The following is a 23,375-nucleotide window of genomic DNA, read 5'->3' as shown; positions in this document are numbered from 1 at the left end:
ATTTATATTTAAGTCTGAATGACGTTTAATTTTTAAAAAATGACCGGATTCCCTCTATTACATCATCTGAGACTCACTCTTGAAGCTTGTCTTGGTCACATGATACATTTATCCATCCCACCCTAAAGGCCCGTCCGTGAAAATATTTTCTGACATTAAACGGGTCCATGGCCCAAAACAGGTTGGGGACCACTGCTTTAAAAGACATGTATCTTTTAAAAATAAAAATAAATAAAAAATAAAAATAAAAGACATGTGTCTTTTTTATTCCTTCTTTAGAGGTTTGAAGTGAATGTCAGGTTTATTACCTACCTTCCAGGTCCTGCCATTTACCATCTCAATACACAGTTGTGAATGCATCTATTTCAATTATATTATTTTCCAAGTAGCTTTAACCACATTATAAGTCCACGTTATTCTCTCATTTTTTGGGAAGGGAAAGTTACTGCTGCTGAGGTCTGGGCCGCACAGCATTTTTATGATTCTTTCCCTACTCATCTGACCGATTAGCACATGAAAATAGGAGAATGCCTCTCAGTTCATATGGCCCAGGGTGCCTCCATATTAGACTACTATAGTTTTTCAGACAATCGCAAAATTAAAAGGACAGAACTTGTGTGTACCTGAAGGCAGCTCAGGACCCAAAAGCCTCAAAGAAAAGAGAGGCAGTTCTAAGCCATCCTGGAACTGAAGGGCTTTGGTCATTTATTGGACATACGACATGTCAATCTGTGCTTCTCAGCCAGTGAGCTTGTGACCAAAGCGTATGGCCCCCTGTTGTGTCTTCGCCCCTGCCCTAGTGGTCCCTGGGCTTCTTCAGGCACCACCGGAGACTATTGTCCCTTCTACGACTCCGTCCACCTCACATCCGGGTCCACGGTCCGCAGTCTCCTCCCAGTAGGCCACCATCTTGGCCTTTGACGCCATAGCCTGATCCCGTCTAGGTTGAGGTATTTCCTGGAGCCATGTCTGACTCTGGTGATAGAAACCTGGCCCCCGGTGTTCAGGAGAGCTCCATGGATGAGGCGGGAGCCGGGGTCTGGGAAGCTGGAGATGAGGGGGCGGTGATTCAAGACCTGGAGCTCCACGGGGAAAATGTAGCCGGGCTGGAGGTAGTAGGAAGGGCTATCAGGGGCCTGGGGGAGGAAGCCGCAGCAGTGGAAGTCCCAGAGGGCAGGGTCAGCGAGGATTCTGACATCAGGGCAGCTGACGAGGGGGAGGACAACATGGAGCAGAACTGGAATGTGCCGGAAGCCGCCCGCCAGTTGCCTAGGGAGGGTTTTCACAACTTTTTCATGGACGCGGTGAGCAGGTCGCTGAACCGCATATACCACAATGACCACATCCTTGAGCGACCTCGCGACCGCCGCAGAACGGTCCCGGCCAGACCTCATCTGTCCGGCATCCCTGGCCAGGCCCACCAGTGCACCAGAGAAGGGGCTGCAGTCTTGGTGCCTGAGGGCCCTGGAGATAGAGCCACAGGCTCTGGAGAGGGTGCCCTGGCCCTGGAGCCCGAGGACCAGCCCCAGGCCAGGGAGGAGCCCACGCAGGAGTCTGAAGCCCTGGAAGGTGAGCATCACGCAGAAAAGGCATCAGGATTGTGAGGCCCCAGGGCCAGGGAAGCCCCAAGGCCTGTAGGCACAGCTGGCGCCCTGGCTGGCCATGTGCACCAGGGGGGTTGGGGCCCTGAACACACTACAGCAGCGGTTCTCAACCTGTGGGTCGCCGGGGTCGCCTAAAGCCATCGGAAAATTCATAATGCATATCAGGTATTTACATTCCAAATCATAAGTGTAGCAAAATTACAGTTATGAAGCAGCCACCAAAATTATTTTTTGGTTTGGGGTCACCACAACATGAGGAACAGTATTGCGGGGTCACGGCATTAGAAAGGTTGAGAACCACTGCACTACAGGCCTTGTGGAAGAGAAGCCCAACTTCATAACGACCTCCCCCACCTTGAGAAAAAATACCTTGCTCTCTCCCAACCTGCACTAAGCAACCTGAGCTCCTCAGTGCAGGGCACAGCCTATCAGCGAATGTCCGAACGGCCCAGGGGAAGGTTTCAGGAGTGAGCAGGCAGGACATGGTGGGGAACCCAAAGGAGAGGAAAAAGCCAATGTCATGTCTCCTGTTTGCTTCATGGCTGCCAAAAGTATCAAGAGCCTTAAAAAGTCAACCCGCAAACATTACGAACTGATAGGGAGACTTTGAAAAAAAAAATTTTAATGTGTATGTGTGTGTGTGTGTGTGTGTGTGTGTGTGTATGTATGTATGTATGTATATATATATCCCCCCATGGGGTTGAGGACCAACTGAACTTCACCATAGAATTTGTCAGTGAAGGAAACAATATTTTCACAAGAAAGTTCTGACCAAACCCTATGAATGCCCTAGACCCCGATGATTCTGATCCCTTCTCTGATGGGCCAGCAGGCATCAGCAGCACAGCTTTACTAGGGAAATCAGGTCACTACGAAAACAATCGAGCAGCAGCAATGAGGGGCCGCAGGAGTGTTGCATCAACCAGTAGGAAGGTGCCTAGCTGTTCTTTTCCTGGTTACTTCCATTGTCTTGCTTCACTTGCGGGTTGAGTGCTGGATGTCCCCATTTCTTATAACTTGGGATTTCTTTCTGTGAATGTCTGGTCCCAAAGTTTGTCTTATTCTTAACTAAAGGAACAAGTAAATATCAATGTGAAAACGCTGAGGAAGAAGCCCAAGATGCTGAAAGGAAGGAAGAAGAAGAGGAGTTTAACAAGAAAGAAGAAGGACCCCAAAGCGACATGGACTCAGCAGAGAACAGCCCCGGAAAATCCAGGTATCTGTGTGTAGCTTTGGGTATCACCCGACCATTCCTGGCATTTACCTGTTACCAACAGCTTTAGTTATTTTAATTTCCCCAGTAAATTAAGAAAAAAGGTCTGTTTAAAACTAGTTTAAAATTTCAATTTTATCTTCTTGGCATGTTAACATTATACTCATATACCTAGTAATATAACATGTATTATGTACTGAAATATATATACTTCATGGCTACTCATTAGTTCTTATGAGGCCCTCTGTCCTTCCTGTAAAGACTACTAACAAATGAGAACTGTGTCAATACCTAAGACCAGTAGTTATTTTAAAACATTACTAGATGCAGAAGCTCAGGTCGCTGGGCTCTGCCCTAGTTGGGCCTTCATTATTTAGCCACAGAAATACAGTGTCCTGTACTAATTAGGAGACAAGGAATACTTACAAATAAGAAAATGTTAAAAAAAAAAAAAAAGAAAGTGTTACTAATTTCTGGAAGGACCACATTTTTTCCTTTTCTGTTTTTCATGTTGTATGTTTATTTAAATCTATTTACCGTACTTGGGCAACATGCTTCCTAGGCCCCAGAAGAAGTATTTGCACTAAGAGTAGAAGAAAATAATTTGGATTAAGAGCTTTCTAAGGCCCCTTTTAAATCTGGCCCTCTATAATTCTAAAATGATTGGCTTTTAGGGACTCCAGTTGCTGTGTTCTAAAATATTACAATGTCAGAATACCAGAATTATTATTAATGCTTTGTATTTACTGAATGCTCAATTCGACATTTTCTTCATTCTCACATCATCAGGTCTCTGCTATAGTATTATTTTTCTTCTTTTTATAAAATTTATTTTTAATTGATTGTGTTGACATGTTTTCAAGTGTCCCACTCAATATACCACCTATACACCACATTATGCCCCTCATACCCCTGCAAAGTCTCTTTCCACCCCTCATTCCCTCTTTTTACCCCTACCCCCTCCATCCCCTTTTTCCCTCTGTTGCTAGGTAGAACCACATTTAATAACTAATACGTAAACGTTTGTTTGGTTGTAGGTTTTTGTATTTTATATGACAGTCAAAAGAAAAGAAACTTAGTCATAGCATGATTGTTTATCACTGAATGAGTAGTTAAGTATCAAGGCCTATCTTATTTTTGAGTATATGTAAATGATTGACATTTCTTTTTTTTTTTTTACACTTTCACAGCTGCATATTTTGTAACAGCCTCTCCTATGAGATATATGGAATACTGAGGGTCTGGGAGGGTAAGAGTATCACTTGTAGAATGAACACAAGCTATTAAGGTGGAGAGATTTGTTTAAATCCCAGAACGGCTTCTCAAGGAAAAGAAGCATCTTGAGAAACTATTTATGGTGTTAGGTAGGCAAGAGGGAGACAGGGTTTGTATGATCACATGATTGAAGCCATCAGTTACAGGAACACCCTTATATTCCAGAGTACTGGTTATGATTATTGGACATTTGGTCCATACCAAAAGATCCTTGATGTTTAAATTCCACTCTCCTGCAAGATTTGAACTCTGACCCCTCTACCTAATCCAATGTGCCATTACCAGTTAGGCTACCAAGGCAAGAAGGGTTATTATTGGTGGTACAGTCACAATACAATTGTTGGACCAATAAAACAAGGTAGTAATTTTTTTATGTATTAATTCTGTAATCCAGAAGTGTAAATCAACATTATGGGCTCTTTGAATTAAGGATGTTTTGTAAGCATGGGCATTTTAGACGGGACTAATTATCAGGGACCTTTTAGTGTGGACCAAATGTCTCAATGGATCTTTTGGACAGGACTGAATGTCCTGAAGGCAGGCCACCAGAGGGAAGTGTGCCATTCTTCTCTACTTGTTGAGATATAGCACACAAATGCAGGTGATACACATAGGGCTATTAGATTTAGAAAGTCTTTGGAGCTGGTTAATGCTGTATTAATTGTATATTTTCTCTCATTTCATCCTGCAGTTTGAAGGAATAGAAAGAAGACAGAGAAAGAAGAAACTGTTTTTCATTCTTTTAAATTTTTCATTTTCATAAGTCCATGGCATTTTAATAAATACTGATATCATTCCAAAGTTCACCACTCAAACAATGATATTCAATGATATATTTCATTTCTTATAGTTATATTCTACAGTGTTTCTTTTAGTTAACAATAAGTTTGTTTTTAATTAAACTGAAAAGCAGGCTGATTTGATTTGGATGATCCTGACTCAAATCTCCCACTTACCTTTGTTTTGAAGGAAATCACTTTCCACTATCTTGTAAGCCTGTATAAGTTATTTTATGGCAGCCCAAAATAAACTAATATGTCAAGTTCAAAGCAATTTTTTTGTGAAGAGAAAGATGACGTCAAACCTGTGGAGCTGCTCTGTCCACTATGTTAGACACTAGCCATTCGTGGCTACTGAGCACTTGAAATATGGCTAGTCTAGTTTGAGATGTGCTGTAACTATAAACAATGTCACCTGTCTCACTAATAACTCTTATACTGATTACCTGTTTAAGTGGTAATATATTGAATTAAAATATATTATTAAAATAAATTTTGCAGTTTTTTTTCTTTTTTACTTAGCTGTGTAAGAAACCTTAAAAGTACATGTGTGACTTGCATTATACATCTGGTAGACAGAGAGGCTGTAGTGCACAGTTCTGAAGGAAAGCTGAGGCTGTGCCCAGATGTTGATCTGGAGCAGTGGCTCTCAATATTTCATTCTCAAATCTGCATCATCACCATCACCCAAGAATTCTTAGGCTCCATCCAAGACCTACTCTGGCAGAAACTCTGAGGGTAGACCCAGCAAGCTGTGTTTTAACAAGCCCTGCAGGGAATTGTGATGCAGCTCAAATTTGAAAAGCACTCGTTTAAAGCCCCAGAGGAAGAAGGTGAGACTCACCGTTTGGAGGACCAGCCTTAACTCACTGGCTTAGGACTGTTGCAGGGAAACAGAACAGGATGGCAAGGGCTGGACTGGGCAGGAGGCTGGAATTCACAGGGGCTGAGAGACAGAGGGGCTAAGAGTAGGTGATGGCAGCAGAATGATACATAAGGGAGAAAGCTGGTTCAAGGAAGATACAAAAATAATACCAGGTATAGGTATAAAGTCTAAAAAACATGCAAAGACTATACTTTCAGGGATCATTTCTATAGTTCATAGAACACATACCAAATTATCACCATATATTGATTGTGGATACAAATATCTAGAGCAAAAAGCATGTATATGAGAGATGCATAGAGTTACAGTGTGCAACAGCATCATGGGAAAGATAAACATCTTATTTAGGATGATAGTTTGTTGTTGTGAGTCGGGGCACAGAGAGAGAGAGATCAGCAGACGAAATCATTGTGAACTAGCAAAGGACCACCGCTCACTCAGGCAAATGGCACCAAGTTCGCGCTGTGTCCTATTTTTATTCACAAGATTTCAAAATGCTTGTTTACTGAGAAATTGGCATAGCATCAAGCATAACCTTTATTTAAAGATACATGGAATACATCTGCATGATAGCTTAATAACAATACAATATCGAAAGGCATTAACTGCTATTGTTTCTATGGTTCCCACAACATTCCTTTCTTTTATCTCAAGGAATAGCCTGGAAGGAAGCGGTAAAATCTTATGCGAATATTTTGCTGAGAAGAGAGTCTAGCAACTGCTTTCGATCACATAGACTTGTTTCAGTGATTCGCCTTCAAATCACAAAACAATTCTTTTGGCAAAACATTCTTTTTTTTTTTTTCCGAAGCTGGAAATGGGGAGAGACAGTCAGACACACACCCGCATGCGCCTGACCGGGATCCACCCGACACGCCCACCAGGGGCAACGCTCTGCCCACCAGGGGGCGATGCTCTGCCCCTCTGGGGCGTCGCTCTGTCGTGACCAGATCCACTCTAGCGCCTGGGGCAGAGGCCAAGGAGCCATCCCCAGCACCCGGGCCATCTTTGCTCCAATGGAGCCTTGGCTGTGGGAGGGGAAGAGAGAGACAGAGAGGAAGGAGAGGGGGAGGGGTGGAGAAGCAGATGGGCACTTCTCCTGTGTGCCCTGGCCGGGAATCGAACCCGGGACCCCTGCACGCCAGGCCGACGCTCTACCACTGAGCCAACTGGCCAGGGCTAAACATTCTTTTCTTGTTGGCTGTGTTCCCATCCAAGATCATTCAATGGATTTTTCCGACACATTTCTCCCCTTTTTTTTTATGCTGCATGTTATGAAGCACCACAGAAAACACAGTGTTCTGTCATTCATCCCTTATTTCTCTTGCTTTCATTCGTCAACAGAATACATAAATAAGAAAACATAGAATTAATACTATTATAAAAAGTCCTACAATGGATCCCATAAATCCTTTAATATGTTCCATAGGATTGAATTGTGATAAATTATTTATTAATCCCTTCAATATAAGTTGACCTATCAGAATTTCTAATTTTCTTTGAAAAGCTTAATGAATATGTCTTTGTAATTCAATTATTTCTTTAGTCATATTATCATGATTTAACAAATGCTTTTTAACATTTTCCTAAGGGAAGTAAGTATGATTTTAAGGAATAGGGGTAACAGAAAAAGGAGTTACATTCTAATCACATCTTAGCTTAATTTGTCTGTGCAGGCTAACAATTTGATCTCTTAACATAATCATAGTCTGTTCTAAATCATTAACTTTAGCATTAATGTTACTATTATTGAGAAGTCAGCAGTTGTTCAGAATCTTCATGCCATTTTTGTACAAAGTCCACAGTCTGTATACTTTGATGTAATGCAACTCCAGATACAGGTAGTTACAGCTATTAGTCCCATAATGATGGTGCTCATCGGGCCAACCGGTCTCTTGGTTTGCTTCAAAGACATAATAAGATGTTGTAACAGCATTATGGAAGGGGAACCCTGTCACATCCAATGCATCTGTACTGGAATCCAGACTCCTGTTTGGGTTCTTAAAATGTAAAGACTTTGACTATTTTCATTAAAAGGAATAGAAGAGTTAATACATGTCTAAAAAGTACACTTATTGCAAGTCATTGAATAATTTTCAGCTGTCTATTTGCTTTCACCTATAATAAACATATAAGGCAATCTAACACAAGCAGATATGAAATGTGATTCATTTCTCTTAAAGATTAACATAATATGATTAGAAGGATAATTTCTCCAGATTTTTTTCTTTCTACGCTGACATATGTTTAAGTGCCGTGGTTACTTTCTACAAATGATATTGTATAGGACCAAATTTTATATGTGGAGCTCGAGGTGACATCCCTCCTCTATGCCATATGATAGTATGATTACCTTGACCACCAGCTGTAATTAAACCATTGTTCTTATGCCACTTTAAATCAGCACCCTGCCCTTTCACTGGGTTGGAACCATGAGGGCTTTAATCTATGACATGTCATGTACAGATGTATTACTTTTAAATTCGTATCCTTATAACAAATATTTTTCTTTTCCTTCTCCTTTACTGTTATCTTTGACAATAGAGAGCCAAGCTTGAGCTTCTATTTTGAGACAATGTGGCTCTTGTCCTATCCATATAGGTAATCCCTCAACTCCTATTGTATAATTTTCTAATTTCATGCCTTCTTCCAAAGGTGCTAAGGGACTTCTATCATTAAAAGGTCCTGGAAGCCAATTAGAGTCATTAACAAAAATAGGAAAGGCACTATTTTCCTAATGAATATCTCTACTTAATGGAGGATTAGGGACATATGCCTCATAACTAAGATTTTCAGCTCTACTTACCGGAATTTTTACCAAAGCAATCATTGCTAAAAACAGGTTAGTAACATTTTTTTTCTTTTCTAGTAGCTTGTAGCATCTTTTTACCATTAAAGGTCAGCTTTTTCGTTGACCCCAACTTGATATTTTAGCCTTTTCAATACCAGGCATCAGCACTTGCTGCTTCTTTAAGATTCTTCTTTTGAAATTCATTTCTTCTTTCTCAGCAATGGGCAGATATGGAAAGAATCTATTGTTCTTATTCATGTTGTTAGTTTAGTTCTGCGAGCAGAAATCCAAAGGAATTCACTGGATTCTGCAATGACACAAGCAAACCCTCTTCCCCAATGTTGCACTACACTAGGTACCTATTGATCCAACTCATTTTTATAATGCACAGGTTGATTAATCTTAGAACTGTTATTTTTTGTCTAATGTCTGCTGCAACAGTCAAATTATCTTCTCCTGTATTTAAGAAATTTAAGGTAAATAAAGCTTTGGGTAACATAAGTCTAGGGGATAATCTTCCTTGTCTCTCCTTTTTGTTTAAGTAACATATTTTTTAGAGTGTAATTACTGCGTTCAATAATTGCTTGTCCTTGTGGGTTATATGGAATTCTAGTAGTATGTTTAATATTCTAAAATGCTAAGAATTGTTGAAATTTAGCAGATGTATAGGCAGGACTATTGTCAGTTTTAATTGCTTTAGGAATGCCTATAACATCAAAAGCTTCAATAAGATGTTGAATGACACAATTAGCCTTTTCTTAGACAAAGTGTGGCCTATTGAAAGGAAGAATAAATATTAATAGAACTGTACATAAGATAGTTTTCTAAAAGAAGAAATATGAGTAATATCTATTTGATATAGGTTATTACTGTGTTTTCCTCTAGGATTCATTCCTCTCGGTAATGGAGGAGCATTTATAGTACTATACCGAGGACAGTTTCTAACAATATTCCAGGCTCCTTGCCTGGTCATTTTAAATTTTTGCATTAAACCTTTTCTATTTGTATGAGTCCTTGTATGAAATTTAGTAGCTATTTCTATTGATCTAATGAGTAATTGATGAACTTTATTATTTGTAGTAGACATAGATCCTGGTAAAGCTGTATGAAAACAAATGTAAGTTATATAGACAGGCAAATTTCATTTTTACAATAAATGTTGTAACTCTTGAGACAATTTTTGAATTTTGTCTTCAGCTATAATTAAACTATACTGACTTAAGGTTTCAGAAGTAGCTTTAAGAATGACTGCAAGTTCAGCATTATTATCACAAGCTATTAATGTATCATCTATAATGGATTATTAAAAATTGAGGATATTTCTGATGAATTTTTTATAAAGGTTGATTTACATAATGTTGATACAGTGTCGGGCTATTCAACATTGCTTGTGGAAGTAATATAAACTTAGTAAGAATAGTTAGTTCTGCTTATTGTTATAGACACAACAGCTAGCATTGTTAGAAACAGAGTCAAAGATGTTTTTTGAAGTCTTAATCTTAATTAAAACATTTTTTGCCTTCTGGGTAAGTTTATTTAATTGTCAAAACATTCTTTCTCCTATTTTCGACTCATGTCATGGCTTCAATCATCTGGAAGGTATCTATTGGTCTCCTGTATCAGTGGAGATAAGAGCAACTCCTCACCCCTACATTTTACCTACATTGCTGTTGTAAATTAGCAAACTGTCCATCTAAAAAGTTCATCTTGTGTAATATTAACAAGAGGGTTAGCATTAGCATTCCAATTAGTTTGAATACAGCCGGATTCTCCTACTAAGTCATAAATTGTAACTCTTTCTCTTTTGAAAGAACAGTCCGAGCTAACATTTCTAAATTTTCTTAGATAGAACATTCGGAGTCTATGAAGGAGGATAGCAGTTCCTGCGTATGAAGACAGTTAGTTCTATGCTGGGTGCAAGCCGTTTTTAACTCTTTAAGAGCTTTGATAGAAATTTGGTCCTAGTGAGTATAAAAAACTCCTTGTCAGAAAGTTTAGACTGTAATTTAAAAAGTTGCTCTTTTAATTATTTATAAGATAAATGTTTTTCTTTATCAGAGGTCAAATGACCCTTGTTATTTTCCTGTTGTAAAAACCAAATATTAGAGCTTTGTTAGGAACTTTCCCTAAGCCTTGCAGCTTAGTGACTACTGCCTAAGTGGGCTACAAAGAAAACTAATGTTGCTTAGTAATAAGAGATGCATCAGTTTCTATATCTAAAAGTCTTTTGTATTGTTTAGTTTATTATAGGGCATCAGAGAAACTAAATTGCCACTTTCCTCAGTGCCTCCTTTTTCAGGATGTGGCCTTACAAACAGCCAACTGCCTGAAGCAGCTTGAGATAAATTTTTTAAATGATTTAATATTACTTAATTCCTTAGTTTTACAGTTTTAAGCATATTTTTACATACAAATAAGATAATTTGCAACACCAAAACACAAGTATCATATAACCTAAACTTTAATTAATCCTAATACTTGAATTCTTATTTGATTTCAAACTTTAAATACATCTTACAATGTATTAACCAAATTAGCAAGTCTTTTTTTTAAATAAATTTTTATTAATGTTAATGGGGTGACATCAATAAATCAGGGTACATATATTCAAAGAAAACATGTCCAGGTTATCTCCTCATTCAATTACGTTGCATACCCATCACGCAAAATCAGATTGTCCTCTGCCCCCTCTAACTAGTTTTCTTTGTGCTCCTCCCCCTCCCCTTTCCCCTCTCCCTCCTTCCCTCCCACACCTCCCCTCCCCCCTATCCCCGGTAACCACCACACTGTTGTCCATGTCTCTTCGTCTCGTTTTTATGTCCCATCAATGTATTTAATCATGTAGTTCTTGTTTTCTTCTGATTTACTTATTTCACTCCTTATAATGTTATCAAGATCCCACTATTTTGTTGTAAATGATCCGATGTCATCATTTCTTATAGCTGAGTAGTATTCCATAGTGTATATGTGCCACATCTTCTTTATCCTGTCTTCTATTGAAGGGCTTTTTGGTTGCTTCTATGTCTTGGCCACTGTAAACAATGCTGGAATGAACATGGGGCTACATGTGTCTATACGTATCAATGTTTCTGAGTTTTTGGGGTATGTACCCAGTAGAGGGATTTCTGGGTCATAAGGTAGTTCTATTTTCAGTTTTTTGAGGAACCACCATACTCTCTTCCATAGTGGTTGTACTACTTTACAGTCCCACCAACAGTGAATGAGGGTTCCTTTTTCTCCACAGCGTCTCCAGCATTTGCTATTACCTGTCTTGTTGATAACAGCTAATCTAACAGGTATGAGGTGGTATCTCATTGCAGTTTCGATTTGCATTTCTCTAATAAATAATGAAGATGAGCATCTTTTCATATATCTGTTGGCCATTTGTATTTCTTCCTGGGAGAAGTGTCTGTTCATGTCCTCCTCCCATTTTTTTATTGGATTGTTTGTTTGTTTGTTGTTGAGTTTTATGAGTTCTTTGTATATTTTGGATATTAGGCCCTTATCTGAGCTGTTGTTTGAAAATATCATTTCCCATTTAGTTGGCTGTCTGATTATTTTGTTGTCAGTTTCTTTTGCTGAGCAAAAACTTTTAGTCTGATGTAGTCCCATTCATTAATTTTTGCCTTCACTTCTCTTGCCTTTGGAGTCAAATTCATAAAATGCTCTTTAAAACCCAGGTCCATGAGTTTAGTACCTATGTCTTTTTCTATGTACTTTATTGTTTCTGGTATTATATTTAGATCTTTGATCCATTTTGAATTAATTTTAGTACATGGGCCAAGCTGTAGTCGAGTTTCATTCTTTTGCATGTGGCTTTCCAGTTTTCTCAGCACCATTTGTTGAAGAGGCTTTCTTTTCTCCATTGTGTGTTGTTGTCCCCTTTATTGAAAATTATTTGACCATATATATGTGGTTATATTTCTGGACTTTCTATTCTGTTTCATTGGTCTGAGTGTCTATTTTACTGCCAATACCATGCTGTTTTGATTGTTGTGGCCTTATAATATAGTTTGAAGTCAGGTGTTGTAATGCCCCCAGCTTCTTTCTCTTTCCTTAGGATTGCTTTGGCTATTCGGGGTTTTTTATAGTTCCATATAAATCTGATGGGTTTTTGTTCCATTTCTTTAAAAAATGTCATTGGAATTTTGATGGGAATTGAATTAAATTTGTATATTGCTTTGGGTATTATGGCCATCTTGATTATATTTATTCTTCTTATCCAAGAGCAAGAAATATTCTTCCATCTCATTGAATCTTTTTCGATTTCCCTTAACAATGCTTTGTAGTTTTTGTTATATAGGGACTTTACATTCTTTGTCATGTTTATTCCTAGGTATTCTATTTTTTGTTGTTGTTGCAATTGTGAAGGGGATTATTTTTTTTGAGTTCGTTTTCTAATATTTTATTGTTGGCATATTGAAAGGCTATGGGCTTTTGTATGTTAATTTTGTATCCTGTGACCTCACTGTATTGGTTTATTGTTTCTAGTAATCTTTTTGTGGAGTCTTTGGGGTTTTCGAAGTATAGAATCATATCATCTGCAAAAGTGATACCTTTACTTCTTCTCTTCTGATATGGATGCCTTTTATTTCTTTCACTTGTCTGATTTCTCTGGCCAGAACTTCTAGCACCAAATTAAATAAGAGTGGACAACTGTTTCTTGTTCCTGATTTAAGGTGGAAAGTCCTCAGTTTTATGCCATTAAATATGATGTCAGCCAATGGTTTATCATATATGGCCTTTATCATGTTGAGATATTTTCTTTCCATACCAATTTTGTTGAGTGTCTTAAACATAAAGTTGTGCTGTATTTTATCGAATGCCTTTTCTGCATCAATTGATAAGATCCATGTGTTTTTGGTTTTTTGTTTTGTTGGTATGGTGTATTACATTAACCATTTTACGTATGTTGAACCATCCTTGAGATTCTGGGATGAATCCCACTTGATCATGTTGTACTATTTTTTTAATATATTGTTGTATTCGATTTGCTAGTATTTTGTTTATTATTTTAGCATCTGTATTCATTAGCAATATTGGTCTTTAGATTTCTTTTTTTGTGCCGTCCTTGCCAGGTTTCGGTATGATAGTTATGTTGGCCTCATCAAATGTGTTTGGAAGTATTGCTCCTTCTTCAATTTTTTGGAAGACTTTGAGTAGAATAGGAAACAAGTCTTCTTTGAATGTTTGATAGTATTCAATAGTGTAACCGTCTTGGCCCAGACTTTTATTTTTGGGGAGGTTTTTAATAGTTTTTTCTAATTCCTCCCTGCTAATTAGTCTGTTTAGGCTTTCTGCTTCTTCATGACTCAGTCTAGGAAGGTTGTATTGTTCTAGGAATTTATCCATTTCTTCTAGATTCTTGAATTTGGTGGCATATAGTTTTTTGTAGTATTCTACAATTATTCTTTGTATATTTATGATGTCCATGGTGATTTCTTGTCTTTTATTTTGAATTTTGTTTATATGAATCCTGTCTATTTTTTCCTTGGTGAGTCTTGCAAAGGGTTTGTCAATTTTGTTGATCTTTTCTAAGAACCAGCTTCTTGTTTTATTAATTTTTTCTACAATTTTTCTGTTCTCTATTTCTTTTATTTCTGCTCTAATTTTTATTATTTTCTTTCTTCGGCTGGTTTTGGGTTGTCTTTGTTCTTCTTTTTCTAGTTCCTTAAGGTGTGAAGTTAAGTGGTTCACTTGGACTCTCTCTTGTTTGTTCATATGGGCCTGAAGTGATATGAATTTCCCTCTTATTACTGCTTTTGCTGCATCCCAGAGATTCTGATATGTCGTGTTGTAATTTTCATTTGTCTGTATATATCTCTTGCTCTCTGAGTTTATTTCTTCTTTGACCCATTCATTTTTTAAAAGTATGTTGTTTAGTTTTCACATTTTTGTGGGGTTTTTTCGCTATTTTTTGCAGTTGAATTCTAGTTTCCAGGCTTTATAATCAGAAAATATGCTTGGTACAATTTCAATTTTTCTGAATTTGCTGATGTTATTTTTGTGGCCCAACATACTGTCAATTCTTGAGAATGTTTCATGTACACTGGAGAAAAGTGTATACTCTGTCACTTTGGGATGAAGTGTCCTATAAAAGTCTATCATATCCAAGTGCTCTAGTGTTTCGTTTAAGGCCAATATATCTTTATTGATTCTCTGTTTGGATGACTGATCTAGATCCATCAGCAGTGTATTGAGGTCTCCAAGTATGATTATATTTTTGTCAGTTTTTGTTTTTAGGTCAATAAGTAGCTGTCTTATATATTTTGGTGCGCCTTGGCTTGGTGGATATATATTCAGGATTGTTATGTCTTCTCAATTCAGTGTCCCCTTAATCATTATGAAATGACCATTTTTGTCTTGAGTACTTTTTCTGTATTATAGTCAGCATTATTAGATATGAATATTGCTACACTTGCCTTTTTTGGATGTTATTTGCTTGGAGTATTGTTTTCCAGCCTTTCACTTTGAATTTGTTTTTATCCTTGTTGCTTAGATGTGTTTCTTGTAGGCAGCATACAGTTGGATTTTTTTAATCCATTCTGCTACTCTTGTGTCTTTTTATTGGTGAGTTTAATCTATTTACATTTAGTGTAATTATTGACACATGTGGGATCCCTATTGCCATTTTATAAATTGCTTTCTGTTAGTTTTGTATTTTGTTTGATTCTTCTCTTTTGTTTTTCTATCATTTGTTTTTGTTTGTTTGTATTCCATCCTTCTTTTCTCTATTGCTACCTTTTCTAGGACATGTGCTTCTGTGGTGGTTTTTTCAAGAGTGTTTGCCATTAAGTAATGAAAAGGGTACCTACCATATTCATTGTAGTAACCTATTTTATAAGTGTTTCTGCACTTCATTGTCCTTTGCTACTATAATTCTTCATCCTCTCCTCGTTTTTTTTTTGTTTGTTTGCTTTTTTGCTTTTGTTGTCACAGTTTAAATTTGGTTTTATTGTGTTCTTGGTGGAGCTTTTACTTGTGGTTTTGTTTTGTTCTTTGAATCTGGTTGGAAAACCCTCTTTAGTAGTTCCTGGAATGGGGATTTTCTGATGATACATTCCCTCATCTTTTCTGTATTTATTTCTCCTTCATACTTGAAGGATAGCTTTGATGGGTATAGTATTCTTGGCTGAAAGTTCCTTTCTTTAAGGGCTTTGAATATTGGGGTCCACTCTCTTCTAACTTGTAGAGTTTCTGCTGAGAAATATGATGATAATCTAATAGGCCTTCCTTTATATGTTGTATTCTTCTTTTCCCTGGCTGCCTTGAGAATTTTTTCTTTGTCATTGGTTTGTGCCATTTTCATTATGATGTGCCTTGGAGTAGGTTTGCTGTGGTTAAGAAAACTTGGTGCTCTGTTTGCTTCTTGAATTTGAGGCTTTAGTTCTTTCCACAGGCTTGAGAAGTTCTTGTCTATAATTTGTTTGAATATATTCTCTATTCCATTTTCTCTCTCTTCTCCCTCTGATATACCTATTATTCTTATGTTATTCTTTTTGATGGAGTCAGAAAATTCCTGTAGGGCTCTCTCTTTTTTAATTTTTGAGTCTGTCTCTTCTTCTCTGTGTTGTGCCTGAAGTTGCTTGTCTTCTATGTCACTAATCCTACCTTCTATCTGGCCTGTTCGATTAGCTAAGCTTGTTACCTCGTTTTTCAGTTCATGAATTGAGTTTTTCATCTCTGTTTGATTTGTTTTTATAGTTTCAATTTCTTTGGTAATATATTCTTTGTGTTCCTTGAGTTGTTTTCTGAGCTACCTCAATTGACTTTCTGTGTTTTCTTGTATATCTCTGAGTATATTTAGGATTTCTATTTTAAGTTCTCTGTCATTTAGCTCCAAGGTTTCCAATATATTAATTTTTTTCTCTATAGATTTTTCCACATTTATCTTTGTTACTTCTATATCTTTTGTATCCATGATATTTGATTTCCTTTTTCTTGATGGCATCTGAGGGTGGTCTTGTTCATAGAATTAATGAGAATTAATAAAAAATAAAAAGTTAAAACAAAGGTAAAAAAGAAAAAGTAAAAAAAAATTGGAAAAAAACCTACTTAAAATCCCAATAATAATTTATTACTTCCCTGCTTTTTCTTTCTTCTCTTCCTCTTCTCTCCTCTCCTCCTTAGGAGAATATCTTGATGAACTTTGAATTATATTATGCTAAATGGAATAAAAACTGCCTATAACAGAGGGCCTGAGTTGGGGGAAAGTGGTCAAGGGGCAAAAAAGGAAGTAGGGATCCACAAACTGCAAAAAAGGAAAAAATTTGGGTCAAGTATAAAATTGTTTACTTCTAAGTCATGGTCGACTAAGAGATATAATGAGAGGGATAAGAGGGAAACAGGAAACAGGAAAAAAAATTGTATTAAGTGGAGCAAAACCTAAATAGAATGGAGATCCTGGGTTGGGAGGAATGCTAATGAGTTAAAACGTGAAGTAAGAAGCACCCAAAATGCCACAAAAAAAGCTTGTGTCCCAATTTAAATACTTTGTTTGTGATTGAGGATTGAATGAGAGGAAAAGTAAAAGAAGAAAAGAAGAAACTAATAGAAAGGGAGAAATAAGAAAAAGGGGAAAAGGAAAGGAAAAAAAACAAAAAGAGAGAGAGAGAGAGAGTGAGGGGTTTTGGAGTGTAACCCTCATGGAGAGTAAGGATGAAAAAATAAAATGTAAAACTTATAGGTAGTGTAATTCAAGAAAAGGAAAGAGTAAGACAGGCAGAGAATAAAAGGACTAAGGTGGAGGAAATAGAAATAATAATAATAATAAAGGCAAGAAGATGAAAGAAACAAAAAGTAGCGGAACAAATTATAAAGTTTGTGGATTTTTCTTGATTTTGAGAGGTTAACTTCTTCCTTTTTCTTTCCTCTCCCTCTTCCTGGTCAGTGACTCTGTACCCCAGGCCCTGCCCCTGTGGCACGCTTAGGTATGGATTTGCAGTTGATGAGACTCTATGGCAATGTCATATATTTGGCTTCAGTCTCGGTGGTAGTCAAGGCTTGTTAGCGTTTGCAGGCTCCAACAATGAGAGAGTCCATTTTCCCGGAGCCTCTCTCCTAGTCTCTCCTTCCTGAATTATCAGGTGGATAATCCAGCTTTGAGGTTACTGCTGCCTCTGCCTGGGGAGTAAGAGGCTCAAAGAGCTGGCAAATCCCCATTTTATCCCCCCTCAATGCAGGTCTCTGGGTAAGGCTCTGGCAGTCAGAGCCGCCAGCGTAATCAGGTGGGGCTGGGAGCCAATAGCTCTCAAGGTGACTTTCTATGAGCCTCCAGGCCTGTTCAGCATGCCTAGAAATCTGTGGGACTGCTCTCCTCAGGCTTTCCGCAGTTTGTAACCATTTTGGCTGGGAAGAAGATGCCCTAGTCGCTGCCTGCAGTACAGGAGGTGTTAATGTCTGCCAAGATTCTTTTTTTTAGCATGTATCCCTGAGTATGAAAGCTCTGCCAATCAGAATTTGCCCCCACCCCTTTAGCAAGAGGCACTAAAACATATCACTCCTCTTTTCTTGGATCGCTGAACTGAGAGAGATGTTGTCAATTAGAGCCGTGTAGTTCAGTTGGGAGGTGAGTAGCCTGTGGGTTAAGCTAATTTCAGTGATTGGATCCATTGCATTACCCCAGAAAGGACTGCAAGCTCCCCGTGCGCCGCTCCTTTAATGCTTGATTGTTAACTTGAATGGCTGGGTGAGGTGCCCCGCCCACCTAGAGAAGCTTGTGCGTAGGGAAGTTTGCTTTGGCACACTCCCCGTGTACAACTGGCAGCTGCTAATTGTGGCGCATGTGGTTGCTTGCGTGCAGGTAGTTGCTCATGGCGTGCACGGGTGGCCTGGATACTCACGGCATGGCGTCCAGGTGGTCGGGATGCTCGCGGCTTGGCATGCGGGCAGCCGGGTTGCTCACGGCACTGCTTGCGGGCTGTTTTTCATGGTGCCCGGGCAGTTGCTCATGTGAGCTGATTCACCACAGGCACACTCTTTCCTTGGCTTGAATGAACATCTGTGCTGCAGCCTAGCTTCCTCCACACCCTTAGCTCCCCCCTCACTCTCAGTTCTTATTGAAATCAGCCTTTGCTCAGTTTAGTGAGGAATACAGAATGTTTCTATGTCCGACTTATTTCCTTCAGGGTTGATTATATATTTAGTCAATTTTTCTCTCGGTCTTACCTTCACCTTCAGTGTGTGAAAATTCCATATTCTCCAAGGATAGATTTTTCTGTCTCTGGTTGATGAACTTGTTGAAATTTTGGGCAGATTTGTTGGTCTCACTCCTCACGGCACCATTTCTCTGACATCATTCAAATAAGCGTCTTAAAGATCTATATTCTATTTAATTTAAATTGAAATGAGTGGGCTTTATACTTTCTAATTTTAAAGCAAGAAATATATGCATGAATATATATTTTCAATATAAAAGCCAGTATTTTTAATTTTTGCATGTAAACACTTAATTGAGGCCTTAAAAATCACATTTTAGACATCAAACAAAAAAATAAACAGAAATTAGAATCAGACAAACTAGACTAGACAAACCAAAGAGAAACCCAGGATTTCAGAGCACAGTCAGATTAGAAAAATGCCTGCCAGATTTGAATCAGGGCATTTTCTGAAAGAGGGACTGACGATGGTTGAGACAACAAAATTTCCCCCAAAAAATTCTCTTGGCAACTGTTGGGATATTTTCTATAGTCAGATCCAACACATGCCCCCGCCTCAGTTTCCAGGCAAAGAATAAGAAAGAAACAAAATGATAGCTCAGAGGATTGTAGATAAAACACCAAAGAAAATCAGTATTTATTTATTTTTTTATTATTACAAAGACTAGAGAATTCTAAGGACTTCATAATTCTTCTATATGACCTAATTCTAATTGAATTTGTACCAACTTATGTAAAGCTGCAAGCTTTTCTCCCTTGTCTCCAACTCCAGTGATTTGCATTTAGGCTTTAAGACAAGCAGATCTAATCTGAGCTATAACAGCATCAGTATAACCAGTTTTTTGTCCCACAGCTGCATAAGTACCAGTGCCGATGAGCATTTCAAAAGTGGCTCCTGGGGGATTATTTCTGGCATTTATACGAGATATTTGAAGAACCTCCTCTCTCCACCAAGATTTGAATTGTAAATATGGCCCCGGTTCCAAAACCCTACTAGCAAGTAAATCCCAATCCAAAGGAATCACTAAATGATCATTCCAGTAGGAAGAGATAAGGCCTTGAACATATAGGGACTGAGGTCCATACGTAGCAACAGATTGTTTGACTAGCTTTAAGAAAGTAAATTCAATTTGGTCAAATTGGATATTATGCCCTCCCCCACAATCATTAGGAGGAAAAGGCTGTCGAATAATTGGAAAAATAGATGCAGAAAAATTACTAGAATTAGATTCTAAATCATCATGACACACAAGCACCTGTTGCTTTTTAGAGATTTCAGAGAATTGAAAAATCCTTCCCCTGTTGGTATCAATTAATTCTTGACCTTGAATTGGAGGAGCCATAGGCTCACATATATTTTACTTTTGAACAGGATAAGCCATATACTGATTTCTGGTTTCCTGTTCTTCCAGTGTAAGTTGTAGTTTATTTAATAAATGTTTTAGACAGGCAATATCATCTATTGGGGCTCTGTCGTTTTCTGGAAAGAGGGATGAAAGTCTATGGATGTCTGAATTTCATTAACATTATTAGTAACCTCAGAAGCAGAGGCAGTATTGTCCAAATCATTAATCTGCTCAGTCTGTGCTGAATCATGTCCTTCAGGCTCATTCTAAATAACCTCACTCAAGTCTTTAACAGAATCTCCATCTGATTGCAAAGGGCCAAGGGATGTAGCAGTAAGATTATAAGCAGCCCACATTTCAGCATCAAGCAGAGCTCTGTGATGATGAGCATGGCATAAATATTTCCCTACTTGTTGCCAAACATTAAAATTCAATTGATTACGATGTTCCGGAGAATAACAATTATAATGTTTCTGAATAGCATTTAGAAGACGTAACAAACCTTGTCTTTTTTTTAATTCCAGGTCCCTTTAAATGGGATTTAAAAACTTGTACATAATCATCTAGTAATAAATGGGAATTCCCCATGACTTTGCTAGTTATTCCCAAAAATTTTGCATATACAGCGTGTCCAACTTACCCTTTCAGTTCCACCCGTTCCTAATCCCTTCTTAAGGCCCCACGGTAGGTGCCAAATGTTGTTGAGAGTCAGGGGCACAGAGAGAGAGATCAGCAGACAAAATAATTGTGAACTAGCATAGGACCACCGCTCTCTCAGGCAAATGGCACCGAGTTCGCGCTGTGTCCTATTTTTGTTCACAAGATTTCAAAAAGCTTGTTTACTGAGAAATTGGCATAGCATCAAGCATAACCTTTACTTAAATATACATGGAATACATCTGCATGATAGCTTAATAACAATACAATATCAAACGGCATTAACTGCTATTGTTTCTATGGTTCCCACAACATTCCTTTCTTTTATCTCAAGGAATAGCCTTGAAGGAAGCAGTAGAACCTTATGAGAATATTTTGCTGAGAAGGGAGTCTAGCAACCGCTTTCGGTCACATAGACTTGTTTCACTGACTCCCCTTTGAATCACAACACAATTCTCTTGGCAGAACATTCTTTTCCTGTTGGCTGTGTTCCCATTCAAGTTCATGCAATGGATTATTCCACTACAATATTTACTTCAAAGAAAGAAAGGGAAAGGATCTTATTGAGGAGGGTTCCGAGGCTCCAGTGTCATAATTAGCAGAGGTACGTATACGACAGTGCAGAGTGGAAAAGGGTTCCACAGTCAGCTTCAATTTATCATATTTCCCCATGTATAAGATGATCCCATGTATAAGACGCACCTTAATTTTGGGGCCAGAAATTGGGAAGAAATGTATTACATAAAGTTATTGAATTCAAGTCTTATCATAAAATTCATGCAATGCCTCATCACTGTCAAAACTCCCATCCATTAGCTTGTTGTCCTCATCTGTGTCTGATGACAAATCACTCTCTTCAACAATGAGTACAAAAGCCAAGAAGGGAAAATGTGCAAGTAAAAAAATCTACAAAACTGTAGAAGACGCACCCAGTTTTTAGACCCCAAATTTTTCCCCCCCAAACGTACGTCTTATACCTGGGAAATACTGTACATTTCTTATGCTGAGTGGTGTATGCATAGATATTGATAGTACTATTTTCTATACCTTTATGTAGGTCTGAAATATTTCCTAACCAAAATGAAAAAAATAAAAAAGAAAGGGAAAGAATGGGCTTAATCTCTGGACCAGGGGTCGGGAATCTTTTTGCCTGAGAGAGCCATGAATGCCACATATTTTAAAATGTAATTCCATGAGAACCATACAACAACCCGTGTACATTACGCATTATCCAATAAAAATTTGGTGTTGTCCTGGAGGACAGCTGTGATTGGCTCCAGCCACCCGCAACCATGAACATGAGCGGTAGCAAATGAATGGATTGTAATACATGAGAATGTTTTCTATTTTTAACATTATTATTTTTTATTAAAGATTTTTCTGTGAGCCAGATGTAGTCATCAAAATAGCCACATCTGGCTCACGAGCCATAGGCTCCTGACCCCTGCTCTAGACTGTTTAACATGGAAAAAAATGGTAGAGTTATATTGACCAAAGGATCAGAGCAGGCGTAGGGTTGCAGGGGGACACTAGACAGCCTCATTTCTGCATTTAGTTAATGTTTCCTAAGTGCTGTCCTGGTAGAACTGATACTTTCTCTTACGTTCTGTGGTGACACATCTCATAGTCTATGTTATATCATCATTCTATATTTGGGGCAAAATTCACTTATAACTAATCATTTAAAAGTGAACAATTCAGAGAGGAAAAAGATGGCAGCGGAGTAGGCGAATGCAAAGACTCCCAGTTCTCACCACCAAACTGGAATACAAATCAATTTATGAAAAATCAGCATGAAAAACCAACTCTGAACTGCAAGAACAGCTCTCAAAACCAAGGAGCAAAGAAGAAACCACAAGAATCCTGGTAGAGAGTGCCTGAACCTACTATGCTTACCGGAACAGAGGGGGGGTGGTGAGGCTGAGAGCCCAGAGAGGATCTCAGAGGGAAAGAGCAGAAACTACTGCTCGCAGCCACTTGCCTGGCGACCAGGGAGCAAGGTGCATTGAAAAGACCAGCTTATCTCCCAAGTGGAAAGGACAGGGAGAGGGACAGACTGTGAGGGGCAGGAAACAAACTAAAGAAGCTGACTCATCCGTGCTGGAGGCGGCCATAGTTGGAGGAAGGACTGAACCTTTCACAAAACAGAGCTGAAGTGCTTCCATATCAGAGATCTCCGGACATCTCTCCAGCTCCTATCAGCGCAACAAGACACAGCTGAAAACAAGAAGTGGGGAGGAGGGGCAGTAACTCAGGTCTCCATGGCGATCTGAGATATACCTCCCCCTACTGAAGCTGAGAAAACACCCTGCCCCCAGTGAGATTTGCTGGCTAAAGAGGCTTTCAGAGTCTAAGGTTACACCCATCGCATTCCTGGATACAGTTTCAAGGAAGCCCCCTGCTAAGATCAGTAAACAAGACTATCACCTGTTAAGAAAACAAACAAATCAAGACTTCAAAGCTGCCCAAATCTGAAAGTGGATTACAGATAACAGCTGATACCAACCCAAGAAGACCTAGAAATAACACAACTGAAAACTGGAGGCAGACAACACCAAGCCTAGACTCAACCAACTCTACAAATAAAACACCCAAAAAAAGAGGATGAGAAGACAAAGGAGTGCAATCCAAATGAAACCACAAGAGACACCTTCAAGAGATGAACTG

The 23,375-nt window shown here is 38.4% G+C and overlaps 1 protein-coding gene across 1 annotated transcript; it reads left to right on the top strand.

Annotated features, from left to right (window-relative positions):
* The first annotated feature begins 965 nt into the window (after window positions 1–965).
* Window positions 966–1,604, top strand: LOC136317610 (cancer/testis antigen family 47 member C1-like). The gene has a single exon (XM_066250438.1). It carries the CDS (start codon window positions 966–968, stop codon window positions 1,602–1,604), a length of 639 nt encoding a protein of 212 aa, XP_066106535.1.
* The last annotated feature ends 21,771 nt before the right edge of the window (window positions 1,605–23,375 follow it).

This window comes from Saccopteryx bilineata, chromosome X (genome assembly GCF_036850765.1).
Source record: "Saccopteryx bilineata isolate mSacBil1 chromosome X, mSacBil1_pri_phased_curated, whole genome shotgun sequence".
In the NCBI taxonomy this organism is placed as follows: domain Eukaryota; kingdom Metazoa; phylum Chordata; class Mammalia; order Chiroptera; family Emballonuridae; genus Saccopteryx; species Saccopteryx bilineata.
This window is presented reverse-complemented; position numbering and strand designations above follow the sequence as displayed.